Here is a 20,801-nt window from a genome sequence, read left to right as displayed (position 1 = left end):
GTACCTTGATTTTAAACTTTTTTGAGTGCTCGGATCGGCGCCTTTTTTCTAGAGTAGGACGTGTTGAGCATTGTCCAGGGTGTTGTATGGGAAGGGAGAAGAGTCTAGGACGCATGGAGCGGTGTCCAGGGTGTTTTAAGGAAGGGAACCCGGAAGCTGCTTCAGGATGGGAGGCTTGTGCAGGTTGAGAGGTCAGAAGTCATCAGATGTAAACGTGTCCACGTTGTCCCTCAGGCTCACACGGAGGCTGTCCACGCTGACTGGAAGGAATACCTCAACCTGCTCATCTGTGAGGAGAATCACCTCAAGCACATGGATGAGTACCACAAGGTCTGTACCACACTACTAGCCTACACTAACTGTGTTTCACAGTTAGTCCCTGAATACTTTTACATTTGGAATTTATCAATATCACTTCAGTTTAACCCTCTAGTCTATATAGGTCAAACGGACCGAGTTGCAGTACTTGGTGTGATCTTTGTCGATCTACCAAATTTCTTTGTGCATAGTTCCCATCGTGACATTCCCATCGTGACAAAGAAGGGGAAGAAGGGGGGGGGGATTAAAAAACGTCAGTGCACAATGCAAGGAATAAATGCATTTGCCATGTATCCGAAGGAAGTCTGATCCAATCATTTTTAGATTTCTCCAGTTTAATCCTGAGTTTAAGTTTTGTTGTGTTCAAGATCTGATTTTAGGCATGTTTAAGCCTCCAGGAAAATCCGTGTTGAGGTTCTTAATCCACTGTTTTTCATTAAAACGTCTTTGTCCTACTGTCCAGTTGGGATTGTGTTGAAATCTGTGTTGTCCCAGCCTTGTACCTATTGTTTTACCCGTTTCTCCGACATATTGTAAACCACATTTTTCACATGTGATTAAGTAAATGCAGTTGCTGGTTCTGGTTGTTATTTGTTGTTTAATCTCTAACACGCGTTTTGTAGTTCTATTTTTGACTAATTGTTTGAGTTTGAAGTATTCTGGTCCCTGGCGTGCTGGTGTGTTGATTTCTTTTAGCTTGCTGTGTACTAGATAATCTTTAAGGTTTTTGTTTTTTCTGTAGGCCGATATAATTTTATAATCTTTTAGAAGATCATCCGTTCGGTTCTCAAAATTCCTTTTTATTCTGTTGTTGGCTAGTGTGCTCTGTGTTGAATAACTGGTTATCAGGGCCAATTTAGGGCCTGGATCCCGCACTCTTATTTCTAAGAAGGTATTTTGGGCTTTCCGGAGGAATGTCCTAGTGTATTCTCTTAGTCTGAGGGCCTTAAATAGTGTTTTACAAGCTATTTTGAAATCACTTCTTTGCGTGCAAATCCTATGGAATCTTAGTAGTTGTGATTTGACTATCCCTGTGAAGGGGGGGGGGGGGGGTGTTATGGAGATCAAGGCAGGAAATCCAATCTACAAGCTCAAGTTGTGAGCTTTGTAGTGAGCTATTTTCACTAGTTTGGGTCAGACAGTAACTTGGGAGCCAGTATTCTAATGGGTTGACGTGCACTTGTATGGGCCTAGTACTACAAGGAGGCGCGTGACAGCCAGGACCTGTTGAAGAGGCTGGACACGGAGATCACCCAGAAGTACAACCCCGAGTTCAAAGACGTCTATCAGATGGACGGGCTGATCCAGGACCTGGACGTGAGTTTCACTTTTCGTCTTAGGAGAACTAAAAATGTAAATCGGCTTTGACCGAATGACCGAGTGTGTAGGTCTGTATGTCTGTACTATATGTATGTCCCTATGTCCGAGTACGACCTATTGACCCCGGCAGGTGGTGCAGATTTTATGTATTTACACAATATTAACAATATATTACCGAGCCAGAGTACAGATGGGTCACAAAAATCTAAAATGGAAAAACAAAATCAAACAAAAAGAAAATTTGTCCTCACAAGTATACTAATACTAATACAAACCTGTGCCTGCGTGTGCGTGTGCGTGTGTGTGCGTGTGCGTGTGTGTGTGTGTGTGTGTGCGTGTGCGTGTGCGTGTGCGTGTGCGTGTGCGTGTGTGTGTGTGTGTGTGTGTGTGTGTGTGTGTGTGTGTGTGTGTGTTTGGGTGTGTGTGTACAGGACCAGGCCAACGCCATAGACCACCTAGATGAGCGTGTCAAGGCGTTGCAGAAGCGCAGCCTACAGGTTCTGCCTCTCAAAGCACGCAGGGAGCCCTCACAGAAGCTCCTCCCCATCGAGGCGCTGTGCGAGTTCGACACCGACGAGGTATAAAAAAAACACACACACACACACACACACACACACACACACACACACACACACACACACAAATAGTTTTGAGTCTTATTTACTGTACAGTGTTGTAGCTGTGTCACGTATAACTGACAATATTGTAATGGTATACAGTATATATTTTTAATCATACAAAATTCTTCAGACATCTTTTAATCTTGCAAATATTTATATTAAAATAAAAAACAACTAAGCTTTAAACTAATACAAAATTAAATACAATAGAAAACATGCTTTAAAATTAATTAAAACTACAATGAAATTGAAAACAAAAACATGACACAAGCTCACAAACAACATGTTGCAGAAGAGATTTGGTGTAAATGGAATAAAACAGCAGACCGATTACAGAGCCAAAGATCAGGATTACCAAGTATTGAGGGTTAAAGTAGCAACATAAAGCTAGAATATTATTAGAAAAGACCATTCGTAAACATACAAACAGACACATGCATTTACACAGCATTGATGATAGTGCTATCAAACTGGTTTATGAATCGCCATGCCGGATTAATTCAAGTTTTGCCTTGGACAGAAACAGAGCTAGAGCTAACATACCTAAATTAATATGCTATTAGTGCTCTGGTTTTCATTGTGGGTTGAGGGACCTTTGGGGTTGCTTGAAGGTGGTCCAAATGTACGATTATGGGTCTGCAACTGAGAGTGCTTAAAAATGAAAAGTTTGAGAACGACTGTACTGATGGACTCTTAATATGCCATAGTGTCATATTAAATCAGTGTCACATATTCCGAAGAAAATCTGGAGACTGAAATTCAGTAATTGGGTCTTATGATCTTATGACAAAAAAAGAACATTCTAATGTTATGCAAAAATAAAATCAAAAATTTGTCACGGAAGAGGACAGGTCTATAGCCACGGACACATTTCCCTGTGTATGGACACATTGGACTCCTTATTCTGACATGTCTGCTCTAAAAGCTTTGGCATTGCAGTTGACAGAATGTTGTGTTGACGTCCACAGGGTCAGGTCGCACGTGGGGAGAGGTACACACTGCTCAGGAACAGCGGCAACAAGTGGGACGTGAAGGACGCGGCCGGACACAAGCTCACTGCCCCGGGGGTCTGCTTCATGATCCCCCCGACAGACGCAGAGGCGGTGGCTGCTTCTGACAAGTGAGTTGGTGCAGTGAATCATCAACCTACCCAAGTTTACTATGGAGCAGGCCCACAGACCCCCATGGCCTAATTTGTATCTCTTGTCTAATTTGTATTTCTGGCCTAATTTACATGTCTTACATGTGATCTCCTCAGTGTTAATCACGATTCCACCTAAAAGCCTAAGCCACTAGTTTAAGGCTCATGAGGGTCCATTTGGTGCATTTTGCTGGGGCCCCTGCCTGTTTGTCTGTCTGCAGCTAATCTGGCAAACTGTACATGGATGGTCGTATTTCAGGGGCAAAATTACCCGGGATTTAATATCTATCATAATAGCCATAATAATTCCTGAACCATAGTTTGTACACTCAATCAGCGTTCCCCACACTTATCTTACTTTACTTCGGATAGTTTAACCCCTTTTAATTGACCCCTCTAAACAAATGCAGACCCAAAATAGCTTACACATCGACCCATAGAGGGTCCATATATTTTCACATTTCGATTTTTATTGCGTGAATGTCCAGCTTTTGGTGTATGTGCACAAACTTTGTCCTACACAAATATTAAATTCCCATTGACAATGAATGGACAATTTTACATCATAGTGTCTATTTGTATACATACATGATGTACGATGATAAGAGCGCCCTTCACTTCACATGGGTGTGATGTTTGATCTCACATCCATCCATCCACGTCCCGCCATATTGATATCGACACGATGCCACATGGACACGATGCCAGAGATCCGCAGAGAAGCCAGTTAGATCCGTTTATGTGATTTGGACAGCCGTGGGGTCATTTACATTCCTGATTAGTGTTGCCAGTCTGGTCTCCAAACATAATTAACACAAAGAATTGATGATCAGCATCATTTATCACAGTGGTTCTCAAAGTTCCAGGAGTTATGGAAACAAATGCACCGCAAGCGTCCATTTGGTTCAATTTTTTTACAATCTCTCACTGTGTAGATTGGGAGTTCCAGAGATAGACAATTGGATCAAATGGGAGTCTGTGGCCTAATGCATATCAAACTGGGGGTCTTTGAGAACTACTACTTTATCACCCCCCGCCCCCACCTTGCCCTATGCCTTTTCATACACACAGATAAGTGTCTAAACAATGTCACCAAATGACACACACACACACACACACGCGCACACACACAGACATTAGTGGAGGTAGGTAAGGACCGTGCCCCCTGGCGGAGATTTGCGCCTCACTGAGCGCACCTTTTTGGTACATTATGATGTTGGCTGCCTGCTCTTTTTTTCCCCGTCACCGTTGTCATTGCCGTCAGTTCCCACCTGACGTCGTGTGGGAGTTCTGAGCGTTCCAGACCATGCCGGATGACCGCCATCTTACACAGCGTCTTCAGATTGGGCCTCAGGTCTAAGATGTCGAGGTCGTCGTGCCCTCTGTATCCCCCGAAGAGGACGACACGATCGCCCACCACACAGCAGCACACGTTGTTCGTCCAGCCCCGTCCTTCGCCCTTGGGCTCGACCCTCTTCCAGGAGAAGGTGTCCGGGTCTAAGCTCCACAGGTCGTTGACAGTCTGCTGAAACGTCTCGCCGCTAAACGCATACAGCACTCCGTCGTGGGCGAAGGCGCCGTGGCACGAGCGTCTCTCCACCACCGGGAAGGGCTGCGCGGAAGGAGGCGTGCTCTGCCAGCGGCCGGTCTCTATGTCAAAAACTCTGACGTTGTTGAACGAGATCCCTCGGCCCCCGAGCACGAACATCTTCGTCCCGATGACGGTGGCTGATGAGTGACTTCGGCAGACAGGTCCCGGAGTGCCACTTGCGTTGATCAGAGACCAGGCCATGGAGACGCTGTCCAGCGTGTGGATGTCGTTGGTGCACGCGGGTGCACCAACGAGGGTCCACCCTCCGTAGACGTACATGACCCTCCCCAGGACACAGGCGGAGTGGCTCTGCCTCCCCTCCGGAACAGTCCCCGAGACCTCAGGCTTGAACCATCGGTGTGCGACGACGTCGAACCCGTAGAGTGCGTCGCAGAACTGCATGTTTGAGGTGCGCCCTCCCCAGACGTAGACGACATCGTCTATCAGCACAGCGGTGTGGGCGTAGCGCATGGAGGGGACCTCGGGGGGAAATTGTCCTCCCTCAGTTGTCGCCGGGGCAAGCCTCGTCCAGCGCAGTGACACGGTGTTGAAGACATGCACGTCGATGGGATTTATGCCGTTGCTGTCCACTTCGTAGCCTCCGAAAGAGAACACGTTGTTCCCTACTGTCACCGCGGCGTTGTTTGACTTCTTCGGCGCCCCTTTGAGGTGTGCAGCCCAGGCCAACATTTATATAAAACCTGACAGAAAACTTGAAATAAATGTATTTTCTCTTTAAAATAATGGAGTGCTATTGTGTGGACTTCCACTTATATTGGTAGCAGTCAATTATGACGTTTCTATGACGTTGTATGAGTCCAAAACTGGGCAAGCTGTCAGCCCGATCCGACCACCACCGCATCATTGAATTAACTAGAAAGTTGCAATTCAGGGAGAATTGGTTGCCTCGATATTATGAATTGATTATTTATTACTCAATATACTGTATGAGTCTGACACATGACGTCACACGTCACAGGGGGCAGACTAATATATAGGCAAACCTTTTGGGGTTACTCTGGGCTCGACCCTCTTCCAGGAGAAGGTGTCCAGGTCTAAACGCCACAGGTCGTTGGCGGTCTGCTGAAACGTCTCGCCGCTAAACGCATACAGCACTCCGTCGTGGGTGAAAGCTAAGGAGTTCGCAAATTGGCCAATCACAATTTGCGTACTCACTTTTCCATCTTCACTTTTTTGCCCTCACTTTTATTTTCAATATGTACTTTTCTCAGCCAATCAAATCATCGATACGGGGTGATCAGCCAATCACAAGCTAATGTTCGTGTTTACACAAACCTGTAACGCTGGCCATAGGAGGGGCTAGCGCCCCTCAAAGATTCTGGCAATTACTATAGTCTGGTCACCTTGTTAGGGCAAAAAACACCTTGGAGCAAACCTGTGTGCGGACTCTCCTCTCTTCACAGCACCTTGTTAGGGCAACCACACTAAAATACATAGTAATAAAGTAAAATGAATTTCAAAAACACTGTTTGTGTAAAAACAGCTCACAACGCGTTAGGATGCGTGGCAGTGGAGATGTATGTTTGTAACTGTCGTGGACCCATTAAGACCTGAGGCCAATTCTAAAAACAACTTCTGAATCCTAATAGGTTTGTTTGTAATGACACATGCTTTCCCAGATTTAATGGCTTAAGTGGTTAATTTATTTAGTGTTTAGTGTTGTTACATATAGTCATTTCAGAGAAACCTCGTACCTCCATTATTTCACCTTTTTATGTATTTTATAGGAATGCCTTACTTCATCATAACAGTCTCTAAAAAAAGCAGTGAAAATAGCCGATCTATAAGCTTGTAGATTGTCTATTTTCACTCTTATTATATTATTGTTTAAAACCACACTTTTGTGAAGTGAGGGGCGCCCACTTTATATTGGCCACATGGACGTCTCACGTCGGCAATGCTTAACTGCTGCCCTAGTAAACAAACATTAAAAAGTCCATAGAATTGGCTGGTATATGACGTAATTTCAAAAGCCATGCATTGGAGTGGCTAGCGCCCCCAGAAAAACAGTTTTGGACATACAAGGTTTCAACCCGACAGTAAGCAATTATTGTTCTATTGTTGACATCATCACACTGTGTGCCTGCAGTCTGGCCAACCAGCAGAAAGGCATCAAGCTGAAGATGACGACCAGTAAGGGCAACCTGCAGAGCCGCCTGGCTGAGCTGAAGAAACAGAGTGGAGCAGGCACAGGTACACCCACTGTCCCCCTGTCCTGTACTACCCACTGTCCCCCTGTCCTGTACTACCCACTGTCCCCCTGTCCTGTACTACCCACTGTCCCCCTGTCCTGTATTACACCCACTGTCCCCCTGTCCTGTACTACCCACTGTCCCCCTGTCCTGTATTACACCCACTGTCCCCCTGTCCTGTATTACACCCACTGTCCCCCTGTCCTGTACTACCCACTGTCCCCCTGTCCTGTACTACCCACTGTCCCCCTGTCCTGTACTACCCAGTGCCCCCTGTCTGTATTACACCCACTGTCCCCCTGTCCTGTACTACCCACTGTCCCCCTGTCCTGTACTACCCACTGTCCCCCTGTCCTGTATTACACCCACTGTCCCCCTGTCCTGTATTACACCCACTGTCCCCCTGTCCTGTATTACACCCACTGTCCCCCTGTCCTGTATTACACCCACTGTCCCCCTGTCCTGCATGTATTACACCCACTGTCCCCCTGTCCTGCATGTATTACACCCACTGTCCTGTATTACACCCACTGTCCTGTATTACACCCACTGTCCCCCTGTCCTGTACTACCCACTGTCCCCCTGTCCTGTATTACACCCACTGTCCCCCTGTCCTGTACTACCCACTGTCCCCCTGTCCTGTACTACCCACTGTCCCCCTGTCCTGTATTACACCCACTGTCCCCCTGTCCTGTACTACCCACTGTCCCCATGTCCTGTATTACACCCACTGTCCCCCTGTCCTGTACTACCCACTGTCCCCATGTCCTGTATTACACCCACTGTCCCCCTGTCCTGTACTACCCAGTGCCCACTGTCTGTATTACACCCACTGTCGCCCTGTCCTGTACTACCCACTGTCCCCCTGTCCTGCATGTATTACACCCACTGTCCTGTATTACACCCACTGTCCCCCTGTCCTGCATGTATTACACCCACTGTCCTGTATTACACCCACTGTCCCCCTGTCCTGCACCCACTGTCCCCCTGTCCTGCATTATATACAGGGCCGTCAAGGGTCCCAGGGGATCAGCCAATCACAAGGCAATGTTTGTGTTCACACAAACCCAGAAAGCTGGGCATAGGAGGGGCTAGCGCCCCTAAAATAAAGCAATTACTATAGTCTGGTCACCGTGTTAGGGCAAACACACTAATTAAAACACAGGTATACCCACTGTTCCCCTGTCCTGCATTATATGCAGGGCCGTCATTTAGGTCCCAGGGGAGCGTTTGCATTTCATCTGAAATTCAGTTATTTCATGCTTATTGCTAAAGTGTTTTTTGACTATGAGTTCATTAACCATTTTCAAGCTGTTGTCCCTATTTTAGGCCAATCTACAGCTCACAGTACATTTCTAAATGGGGCTAAAGTGAAATAAAAAAGAATGCTTATTTTCTCAAATAGAAACTTTAATCAAATAAACTCTTTAAAATTGATCCGAAGATGTTGCACATTTGGTGGTGTAGAATAGATTGCAGAACGCTCCAAAATCAGGATGGGCATCGGAACCAAAACTCCTCTTCGTCTAAAGCTGTAATGGAAGTGCTGATGTGACCTCCTATTCGTTTAAAGTTGTAATATAAGTGCTGTGTGACCTCCTCCCGGCCTCCAGACAAGCAGGAGCAGCAGTGTCGCCAGTTGATGGCCGGTCTGGACAAGGTGGTCAGTGACCTGGACAAGCAGGAGAAGAGCGTGTACGCGCGCGTCCGCCCTCCCCTGGAGAACACCCGGCCTCTGCAGGACAGCAGCGACCGCCTGCAGGACATTAAGGTATGCATGCAGTGAACATCACACTCTCCTAAATTCATTAATGCTTATTATAGATCTGCTATTTTCAGATTTTTATAGAATGCTATTTAGATTTTCTATAGTTTCAATGTACAGATTATTATTTTGATAGTGTTTAGACTGATTCTAAACATTCTTGGGAGTTTCCTGAGGCACTACGCTGTCTCTCTGAATTTGATGTAGGTGTTTAACTTGGTAATTGGAAGTCGCTCTGGATAAATTGTAAAGTACAGATTGTACTGACATGCCCAAAATAGGGATCTATTTTTTATAATTTTTTTAAATCAAATTAGCGATTATCTATTGTTTTGTATGAATGACTAAATGGATCATTTGGATTAACAGGACATCGCTGCTGCTGTGAACAAGCTGGAGCCAGAGAAGAGCTCCAAGGTGCAGGAAGCTCAGAGCTTCCTGACCTCCAACCCTAAATGCACCAGTGGGGCTCAGCTCTATGCCAAGGTGGACGACGCCAACAACAAATACAACAAACTCCAACTGCTTCTCAAATGTGCCGAGGACAAGTAAGAGACCCGCTAGAGTTGCTGTCGGCAGTGGTTGAATGTACATTTACTCAAGTGCTGTGCTCAAGTACGATTTTGTTGGTACTTTTACTTCACCAGAGTATTTCCAATTTTCAATACTTTTACTTCTACTCCGCTGCATTTCACGATTTCAGAGGCAAATATTGTACCTTTTACTCCACTGCAATTGCTAGGGCAAGTGCTACGGCAAGTGCACATTTCATTGAAACTGTATGCTAAACGAATATGCTTTTTGTGTTTTAGGCTGAAGAATTCCAACCGCCTGGAGAACTCCCTCCAGAATGGGAAGACGTTGGTGTCCTCCTATGAGAACAAACTGGCCAGAGAGGAGGTTGCTCCAGCAGAGATCAGCGCACTGGAGAAAACCCAGAGGGAACTGGCAGTAAGCAATGCAACAAAAACACATACAATCACATACACTTTGTCTTATTATTCACCCTTGAAGAACATAATGCACTCACATGCATGATATTTAGTGTAAGTGATATTTTAGATTACACCATGAGTTAACAGGTAATCATGCAGCTCACATCTTCTCGTCTCGTCTCTTCTACAGTATCTACCGTATTATTATTTTTTGAACCACAATCTTCCTTTCTTTCTTCCTGCTCTGACAGGACATTTGAGAGCCCAGAGGTCAGCCATGTTTTTGTTAAATAGGTGAATAAATGAAGTTAAAGCTCTATTCTGATAGCAATGATGGCTATAATAGAGCAGCAGTTTTCAACCTGTCCTGTATCATACAGGATACAGCAAATTAAGCTAAAGATAATGAGCAGGCAAAATTGGAACTGCAGTACTATACAATTGAAGCTGATACATGGGTTCTCTCTCCTGTTTGGACGAATTTGGCGACCAACACTCTATAGCAATGAATACTATCACAATATAGAACTACTTAAGTGTAACAAAAAACACTTACCATATCTTTAAACTGAGTTTTCTTCCTGCTCTGAAAGGACATGTCTTCGGACCTGAGAGCCCAGAGGTCAGCCATAAACGAGACGGAGCAGCATCTGCGCGCGGCTAAAAGCAGCTGCAGCAACATGGCCGCCAACCTGCAGGAGCACTGTCCTGACATCGAGAGGCAGGAAGCCGAAGTCAACAAGCTCAGCAAGCGCTTTGACAACGTCAGCAGACAGCTCGACACCAGGTGATGATTTACTTTACCATACCTGTTTGTCCCTTAACTACTATTACCCTTTCCTATTTAAATTGCAACGGTGGGCATCACTAATGTAACATTGTGATTTAATTTGGCCGAATTGGGCCACAATTCGTTCACAAACGTAACATCTGCATGACTGCATGACAGGATTTAGGAACAGTTGTTAAAAACATTTCCCCCTCCGGTTCTATTTTTTCCCATTCAAAATGTTACGAAAATAGCAGATGTACAAGCTTGTAGCTTGTATATCTGCTATCTTTGGACATTTTGGAAAACAATTGAGTAATTTCTGGGGACTTCTGCAAGCCCCTGGCACAAAGCATTTGCAGATGATGTACAGTAAATAGGTTTTCAATGTAATGAGTCCCGGGATGCAGGGATGGTCTTTTAGATGAGTGGGAGGGACAGTCCCACTTCAACGACGTTAGGAGTCATATTTTGCCATTTTTACAAATTGCAGCATTTAACTGCAATTATAATGTGGTTATATTCATGTAGAAAACAGAAGAAGAAATGATTATTATAAAGCTAACAAAATAAACTAGAAAATAAGGAATAATTAAGGAAACTCAAATAGGAGTTGTGCCACCTAGTGGCTCTTTTTTTAACTGATGTGTTCACTTTTCACCTCAAACATTTAAATGTTCAGAAATTGTCCTATGAATATATTTTTTTATTTCATTTTATTACACAAGATTGTGCAAATAAACTGACCCCACATCATGTACTGTGTGTGTATCAGGTCTCAGAGCTTGCAGAGAGCTAAGATGGGATATAAGAACTATCGCAACGAGTATGACAACCTGAACAGCTGGCTGTCCCGTATGCCCAACTATGAACCCACTGAGACGGACGACGTGAGGCAGGTGGAGACCAAGCTGAAGAACCAGAGGGTGAGTAACACATTATGTAGGCATTTATGTACTCCCCGAACGTATATGCTTTCAATTGTGCACGTTTGTCTGAAGGTTGTGGTCACTCACTATCGTCATCTTATAATAACAATAACAAGTTTTCAGTTCTCTGTCATGGCAGACCAAGAATGCTTTTTATAACCGAAACATATACAGATATGTTTTCTTTTTCTTCCTATGGATATTCCTTTTTTGTCTTTTGTTTGGCTTACGCATCTGACTGGAAAATCTTTTTCTAGTCAGTTCGTCAAGAACGCAAACTTTTCTATCATCTTTGAACTAGTAAAATATGTCATAAATATATAAAAGTGAAAAGTAGCAGTGTAAGTTAGGGGTGCTGACGTGCCCGTTGATGAAAAACAAATCTATAGGGGTGCCTTGACCCCAAAACGTTTCAGAACCACTAACGTAGATAACACGCCTGCTCTGTTTCTCATAGAACCTGCTGTCAGACATCACCAGGAAAGAGTCAGACTTGAACAATGTCTCCAAGCATGCTCAGGTTTACCAGCAAGCTGTCAAGGTAAGCTGTTCACTGTCCGCTGGAAACCTTGTATGTTCAAAACAGTTACTTTTCAGGAAATGTAAAATAACAACCTGTGTTCCAATGGATCCAATGTAGTTATTATTTAAGCTCTTGCTAATACTTTCCATTGGTTCACAGTTTACACACACTTTAGTACTTTCACTTCAAAAATAGAAGATCTATTCTACAGGCTCACAACAAACAGCAAAATGGCAGAAACATGTTGAATGTTGAATGTTTGCTTGTAGATTAGACTTTTGTGCAACACTGACAAAGTAGGGCATTCATTTACCAAAACAAAAAATACGTAGAAGGTTGAAATATGGAGATACAAAGTTTCCGCCTGACTGCAACGGTAACCATTATATCCAATCTTATTAGTTTGATTCAGTTCTCAATAATGCAGCTTCCCCATTTGTTGATTATTTTCATTTTCATTTGTTTGTAGAATTACGAGAATGAAACGGAGAAGTTCAAGTCCATCCTGGACCTGGAGGATGGACTGGTCCCTCAGACCTACAAGAGGAGCAGGATGGAGTCACCTGCACTGCAGGTCCGGGGAGAGGTGAGAACCATAGAGAACCATACATTAAACACTTAAAGGAGAGCTTAGAACCATAGAGAACCATACATTAAACACTTAAAGGAGAGATGAGAACCATAGAGAACCACACATTAAACACTTAAAGGAGAGCTGAGAACCATAGAGAACCATACATTAAACACTTAAAGAAGAGGCGAGAACTACAACCATGTCTATGTAATGTCACATTAAACACTAAATTCCTTGACTGCTGTTTACTGGAAATCCCGTAATTCAAAGTATTACCATTGTCTGCCGATTACTCGAAATCCTGTAAATGACCCACTTTATATCACTATGAAGCGACTGCAATGCAAACCAGCCTGTAGTCATGCCCCGGTTGCTATGCAACCTCCGTCACTCCCAGCAATGGGATTTTTGCCTTCTTCAGGTGGGTATACCCTGAAGAAGGCAACTTGTTTGTCGAAACGTTGGTAACAATATTATTTGTGGGCCCACTTGCTCATAAACCCATAATACATGTTCATTTGTGCTTATTCATTTTGATCCATTGACATGTTTATTTTTTGTTTACTTCCAGGAAGCAGCCATCGAGGCTAAGTTCACCGAGGTGAATGCTGTCAACAACCAACGACTGAGAAATCTGGAGTTTACACAAGGTCTTCTCAACCAGGTGAAACATTCTCACTTCTTGTCAACACATTAAACCACTAAAACAGTGGTTCTCAAAGTGGAGTCCAGAGACCCCCTGGTGTCCTTCGGGGGGGGGGGGGGGTTCCAGGGGGTCCCAAGCAAAGTTGTAACACATTTACACTGTTTTAGAAATAACTGATCTGTGAGTCTGTGGATCAGTAATTTTTTTAAATGTTAGAAAAATCGAATCGGGAACATTTTGAATAATTTGGAGAACACACAAATCTCTTTTGAGGGTCACTGACTCCTTGACACAAAAGGCACAGACTTATATATTTGGGGATCCTTGGCATGAAAATACTTGAGTACTGCTGAACCAAAAGGACTGAAATATAATCAACTTGTATCTGTTCCACTCTCAATAGCAACCAGAGATCCACATGATCCAGAGTACCAACGTCCAGTCTGTTCAATCGGCCGCTCCGGGCCAAGAGTCCTGGAGGATGAAGAAACAGCTGGAGGATGAGGTTCAGAGGAGAGAGCAGCTGGAGAAAGAGATCGAGAACATCCAGACGGACATCTACGTGCTAGAGGGCCAGAAGCCACAGGACACCATTGTCAAGAAGGAGCTCATCAAGAAGGTCCCAGACCCCCAGCTGGACGAGGACCTCCACAAGGTGCAGCAGAAGCTGTCGGAGGAGCGGCGGGCCACACGCGTCCTAGAGAACGACATGGAGGCCCTGCAGCTGAAGCTACGCGGCCTGGAGACGGAGCTGAAGGAAGGCGCTCAGCAGTACACCGTCAAGGAGGTCCTCCGCATCGAGCGGGACCGCGGCCAGGAAGAGGAGGTGCGCAAGCTCAGGGAGGAGCTGGACGAGATGAGAAGGCAGAAAACGGTCAAAGACGGCGAGCTGGTTCAGATCCAGAAGCAGGTGACCCTCCTGGCCGAGGAGAAGAGCAGGGAGCAGGAGGTGATCACCGAAGAGGAGGTGATCACGGTGCAGAACGACCCCCAGCTGGAGAGCGAGTACCGGTCGCTCAACGACAGGAAGCTGAAGGCCGTGGAGGGCCGTAAGTCACTGGAGGACGAGCTCACCTTCCTCCAGGAGAAGCTCAGGAGGCTGGAGAAGGAGAAGGCCATGGCCGAGGAGAAGATCTCTATCAAGGAGGTGCTCAAGGTGGAGAAGGACGTGGTCCTGGAGAGGGAGGTGGAGAATCTGAGGCGGCAGCACGAGGACGAGAAGTCCAAGCGCCGGTCGTCCCAGAGGGAGAAGACCGACCTCCAGAGGAAGATCTCCAGCCTGGAGGAGGAGAAGTCCAAGATCATAGTTCAGGAGAAGGTTCGGGAGATCGTCCGTCCGGACCCCGAGGCCGAGAACCAAGTGGCCAAGCTCCGGCTGGACTTGGTGGAGCAGCAGAGTCGCTACAAGGATGCCGAGCTCCAGATCAAGTCTATACAGGATGAGCAGACCATGCTGAAGAACCGCGGCCCTCTGGTGGAGGTGAAAGAGATCATCAAAGAGGTCGTCAAGTACAAGACGGACCCGCAGACCGAGAGAGAGCTGGAGAAGCTCCGCAACGAAATCGTCGACAAGACCCACCAGACCGAGAAGTCCGAGATGGAGATCCGCCAGCTTAGAGACGAGATCCAGCGGTGGAAGGACACCAAGCCCCAGGTCCAGACCAAAGAGGTGGTCAACGAGGTGCTGCAGTACAGAGAAGACCCCAAGACCAAGGAGGAGATCGAGGTGCTGAAGAAGAAACTGGCGGACGAGCAGAAGAAGCGGCTCGACCTGGAGAGGGACCGCTCTGTGGAGGAGGACAAGATCAGGCTGAAGAAGATGGACCTGTCCCAGGTCAGGGAGAAGATCGTGCAACAGGAGGTGGTGAAGACGGAACAGGATCCCCTCCTGAAGGCCGAGTGCGAGACCTTCACGCAGAACATCAGCAACGAGCAGAAGCACAAGGAGAGCCTGAAGGACGAGCTCTACAAGCTGCAGAGGCAGAAGGCGGAGCTGGACCAGCAGCTGGAGGAGGTGGAGCGAGAGCGCCGGACAAGGCGCGACGCCGAGCTGGAGATCCAGAGGCTGCGGGTGAGGCTCAACGAGATGGAGCATCGCGACAAGGAGAACCGCGAGAAGGTGACGGTCAAGCAGAAGGTGGTGATGCAGCAGGACCCACAGCAGGAGAAGGAGCACTCCATCCTCCGGCTGCAGGTGGATGAAGAGAGGCACAAGCGCACGCTTCTGGAGAAGGAGCTGAGCGCCCTGCTGCAGCAGCAGCAGACCCTGGAGAACATGGACGTGAAGGAGAGGGTGGTCCGCACCGAGAAGGTCCAGGTGGAGAAGGACCCCGAGGCCGAGATGGAGATTGTCAACCTGCGGAGGACCCTGGACGAGGAGAAGAAGCGGCGGCGAGAGCTCGACCAGGAGCTGTCCAACCTCAACTCCAAGTTCTCCGACATGGACTTCACCAACGCCAAGTCGTCCAAGGAGCTGGACTACATCCGCGATGAGAGCAGCCGCCTGCAGCAGGAGAACCAGCGCCTGCAGAACGACATCCGCAAGCTCCAGTCCGAGATCCAGATCACCAGCAAGGAGACGCGGCTCATCTCGGAGCAGGTATCGTAGGAGACTATTAATATTTCAGACACAGGGTTGAAAGTGTAGACGATTTATTGAAGAAAATTCAAGCAATCAAAACAGTTTTGCAGCAGCATAGCCTAGGTCATTGGTTCTCAATGTTTGGGTCCAGGGACCCCCAGGGGTCCTTGAGAAGGTACCAAGGGGTTCCCAGCTAAATTTGTCAATATAGCTTTAATCATAATATACTTCCATCCATCCATCATGGACCCAAAAGAGAGATTAAACGTTTGCCCGGGACCCAAACTAGTGAAAATAGCAGATCTACAACCACATAACGCGTCGCTTCATACTATTTTCATTACTTCTTAATTATTATTCTTTTCGTTTGTTTATTTGTTTTAAACTGTATAATAATTATTCAAAAATGGTCTGTGGTCCGTGGCCCACAAATGGTTCCCGACCCACTGTTTTGGAACCAGTGCTCTATGTTATCCAAATACAATCACATAGAACAGAAAATGATTTTGAACCGATCGGCATTCTAAACAAATGTCTATAATACCACAGGCGCCCACGGAGAACGGCAAGAACCTGGAGCTGCGGCTGGACTCCCTGCAGAGGGAGCTGTCGGAGCTGCGGGGTGTCACGCACCAGAAGGACGAGGAGATCGAGAAGCTCCAGAAGGGCCTGTCGGCCGTGCGGATCAAGCGCGAGCAGCGTGAGAGCCACCTGCGGCGCTCCATAGTGGTCATCGACCCGGACACGGGCAAGGAGATGCGGCCGGAGGAGGCCTACAAGCTGGGCCTCATTGACTGGAAGATGTTTGTCAACCTGCAGGTACTGTAGGCCTGTCACAATCATTATTACTTAACCCGATAACTACAGGTATATCGTCGCAGTCTGGCACAAACCTCTTAACTTTTATGTAAACCGAAGCAGGTCGGTGGGCTTGCTCTGCCAGATTTCTGCCTATATTACTGGTCATCCAATGTTAGAGCAATTTCGGCCTGGTTAAACAACACAGCTGAACCTCCCCGTTGGCTACAATGGGAGCAGGAGAAATGTCGCCCATACTGTTTAAGTTCAATAATATTATCCCCCGTGAAATTAGATAAATCCATTTACAATGGATCCCTTGTTATTCACAGTATGATAAGAATCTGGAAACAAATCAAAACATATTTTAGGAACAACTCACTATCTTTTCTGCTCCCTATAGCTGATAACCCCTCATTTCTACCATCCCAACTGGATGATACGTTTGCACAGTGGAAGGGTTTGGGTATACGCACAATTGGAGACTTATATATGGGTGGAACTTTTACCTAATTTGCTCAACTGCAGGAAAAATATAGACTCCCTAGGAGTAACTTTTTTAGGTTTCTACAGGTTAGGAACTACATCCGTAACTTTTCTCCCACTTTTGAGAGAGCTACACCTTCATCCCTAGATAGGTTCCTTCTTAATAATACAGTACCAGACGTGAGGGTGTCACATCTTTATGAATCATTTCAAGTGGCAAACCTACCTACTACATCAGCTATTAAGCTGGCATGGGAAAATGAGCTGGGGACTTCAATTTCAGACGAGCTCTGGGAAGACAGCCTTGAAGAAATGAATGCGTGCTCTATCAATTCCAGACATTGCCTTATCCAGTTCCGAGTCATACATAGACTCCATTATTCCAAATTAAAATTACATAACATATACCCAGATATTTCTTCGCATTGTGACAAATGTAATACAATAGATGCAAATCTTCTTCATAGCTTCGCCCTTTGCCCTCGGATACAAAGATATTGGATTAAGATATTTGAGACGCTCTCTGATATTTTGAGTATTCATATTGACCCCGATCCTGTACTAATAATTCTGGGTTTGTCAGACTCCATGCCTATGTTGACGAGAGCGCAGAAACAACTCTTCTCATATGGTCTGATTACAGCGAAAAAACTAATTCTGACAAAAAAAAAAACTCTTAACTTAGTTTTTCAGTAAATTAACGCCCAAAAGTACAACAAGAGCGTATAGATCTGCTACTTTTTATTCTTTTGAATTTGAATCCTGAAAAGTTACAGTTTTGGACAGGTTTCCACCTGACAGAGACAATATAAAGCAAGAAAACTGTTTTATAAGGCATTTGTTGAATCGACCTCAGGTCTTAATGGGTTAATCACAATTATTTGAGATAATCACAATTATTTATTATTATAAATAATTATTTATATTATTTATATTTTCAGACATATCCTATATTTGAATTTATTTGCCATGTCTTTAAACTTGATCAAACAAAATATTGATTGATCATTATTTGATTATTATACACCCCTTTGACGATTTATTCTTTGTGACAACCTTTGCAGGGCCAGGAATGCGACTGGGAGGAGATATCGGTCAAGGGTCCGAGTAGCGAGTCGTCGGTGCTTCACGACAGGAAGTCGGGGAAGAAGTTCTCCATCGAGGACGCGCTGCGCGTCGGCCACATCACCAAAGCGCAGCTCCAGCAGTACTTAAACAAAGAGATTACCATCCAGGAGTTTGGTATTATGGTGTCGGGCAAAACCAAGTGAACGCGAGAAACCTGAAGAAAAAGCATATCTATTTTTTGTTTTCTATCCTATGGGTTTTAAATAATGGTCGCTGTTGGACGGAAACCTTGTGTGTCCGAAAGGGGTACTTTTCAGGGAAATGGAAGAAAAACAGAAGCTGTCTCCAATGGATCCAAATGTAGTTATTATTTAGTCACAAGATATTGTTATATATACTTTTCATTTGATCAATATTTATAAAACCCACAGACACGTAACCACTTTACATTTGAAAATGGCAGACCTACTTGTAGATCTGCCTTTTTTTTCAAGTATGACAAACTACAGCATTAATTTACAAAAAATACAAAGTTGAAATATGGAAATACAGGGTTTTCCGCCCGACAGCAACGATCTGGTCAATATAATGTATTCTGTGTGTTACTTTCACTCTGGCTTTCAGCTCATGTTGAATTAACGTTATTATTATTATTTTGCCTCTCTTTGAAGTAATAATTGCACTGTTTTTGTTTTCATATTGCATAAATACTTTTAATGTTGGTACTACTTGTGGGTTGATGGAAATTGTGTTACGGACAGCCGACATTTTAAGTGTCAGAAATAGTCTTGTGTATCTAACAGAGGGTGCCTGGGTAACAGTAACATCTCATCTCTGAGTTGACTTTGCTTTGAAACACAAGGATTGCTTAACAGTTTTTGTCATGTTGTAATAATGGTGTGTTTTTTTTCTCAGATACACATTCTTCATACGTAAATAAATAAATCTTTGGAACTTCCATAGTATTTTTGTGATTGCTTTGTTTGAAAGACATGATGTTTACCTGACGGAACATTCAGAATTGTTCAATAACCATTTATACTGTAATATTATGGCTATTAAAAAAATATTATAAAAAAAATAAGTGCTGATCTACAAGCCCATGACACATCACGATGTGATGTGTTGTGATCTTGTTGATCTGCTAAGACAATTGAACATTTTCATCAGCTTTAACATTAACAATCACTGATACAGTTGTTAATTATACATTTATGTTAAAAGAAACACATGATATTGTCATTGTTAATCTTCTAGAAAGTAATACATTATTTATTATACAATACTACCAATTCAGGATTTGTACGAACTTACATAATGTAATTTTCTAATGAGACATATTTTATAGCAAAAGGCCGATGCACACCTCAGCAGGCTCATGGTGACAGGTGGGTAGGGCAATAGAGCATATTATTAAAAAGGGTATCTTTGAAAAACAAAGAAGAAGACCTGCAGACAATTTTGTCTGTCCTGATGGAGGTCTAAGCGACCAAAACGTCAACCTAATAAAGAGAAACATTTTATTTTTCAAAGATACCCTTTTTAAAACAGAAAAATATAAAGTAATCTAAATATGACAGTCCCGCCTAACTTTAGAAGGACAATATCAATGCCGGGAGCAGTGACAATGAAATACCATGGTTAACATGAGATTGTAGTTGAGTGTCATACAAGCATATACCGGTAGGCCTATCTGATCAAAATAATATCAAATATTTAAACTGTCTGGGTGGGTGCACTCAAAAGCCAGAGTAGACCTTAAAAGTACCACAGACGTGTTTTAAAGTGAAATACCCCTTAATTGGTTATGGCGGTCATTAACTATAAGCAGTTATCAGAGGTCAAGATGACAAGTTCAAGTTAATTTTATTTATTTGTTCTTTGTTTTTGTTTTTGTTTTTTTATCCCACAATTTTGCAACCCCATCCCATTTTACACCCTGTGCCAATTGCCTAAGCTGTAATCCTGGTCGCTACTCTCCCTCTGACAACCTGGGGAGAGCCCCGAACTGAGCTCATGCTTCCTTCAATGCATGAGGAGTGTTCAGGCCACTTCTTATCACCTGACAGTGGTGGGACATAGCACGTGGAAGGAACACTATTCCAACCAGTTCCTTTCCCCTTCATCAGGCTGACCAGGGATAGGCCAGGGTACACGGGGAGAACATGCAAACTCCACACAGAGTTTGACAACCTTGGCCCTTGGGCACTGATGACGTGGAGGAGAGAACACACAGTGCCCCCATTATCCCCAGCATCCCCGGCAGTAATCGAACCCGGGACCTTTTCTAGCTGAGTCGACAGCGCTACCGACTGCCGTGCCCCCTGATGACAGTTCACTAGATAACCAATAAACCAATAAACAATTGTCTACCAAACAAGACATTACAGTGCACTGCAGTGGTGTAAGAATAAATAAACGTTATAGAACGTCATCATACAAGCAGTTGAGACGAATAACTGTTTAAGTCCATACTTAGGCCTATCCATAATTTATGCATTATGTATACATTATGGATATTAAA

The 20,801-nt window shown here is 44.7% G+C and overlaps 1 protein-coding gene across 1 annotated transcript in view; it reads left to right on the top strand.

The window, feature by feature from the left end:
• Positions 1-19,235, top strand: part of ppl (periplakin) — a 38,436-nt gene extending 19,201 nt beyond the window's left edge. The window contains exons 9-24 of the mRNA XM_083778836.1: positions 235-330; positions 1,513-1,635; positions 2,070-2,216; positions 3,227-3,378; positions 7,101-7,204; positions 8,817-8,974; positions 9,338-9,516; positions 9,781-9,919; positions 10,497-10,690; positions 11,448-11,598; positions 12,059-12,142; positions 12,594-12,710; positions 13,270-13,362; positions 13,748-15,943; positions 16,475-16,744; positions 18,274-19,235. Of these exons, the coding sequence (XP_083634962.1) occupies positions 235-330; positions 1,513-1,635; positions 2,070-2,216; positions 3,227-3,378; positions 7,101-7,204; positions 8,817-8,974; positions 9,338-9,516; positions 9,781-9,919; positions 10,497-10,690; positions 11,448-11,598; positions 12,059-12,142; positions 12,594-12,710; positions 13,270-13,362; positions 13,748-15,943; positions 16,475-16,744; positions 18,274-18,480 (4,410 nt within the window). The 3' untranslated portion in view covers positions 18,481-19,235. The remainder of the gene's footprint in view (positions 1-234; positions 331-1,512; positions 1,636-2,069; positions 2,217-3,226; positions 3,379-7,100; positions 7,205-8,816; positions 8,975-9,337; positions 9,517-9,780; positions 9,920-10,496; positions 10,691-11,447; positions 11,599-12,058; positions 12,143-12,593; positions 12,711-13,269; positions 13,363-13,747; positions 15,944-16,474; positions 16,745-18,273) is intronic.
• Positions 19,236-20,801: the final 1,566 nt, after the last annotated feature.

This window comes from Protomyctophum parallelum (assembly GCF_964188405.1).
Source record: "Protomyctophum parallelum genome assembly, chromosome: 13".
Lineage (NCBI taxonomy): Eukaryota > Metazoa > Chordata > Actinopteri > Myctophiformes > Myctophidae > Protomyctophum > Protomyctophum parallelum.
Note: the sequence above shows the minus strand (reverse complement) of the source record. Positions and strands in the feature narration are given on the sequence as shown.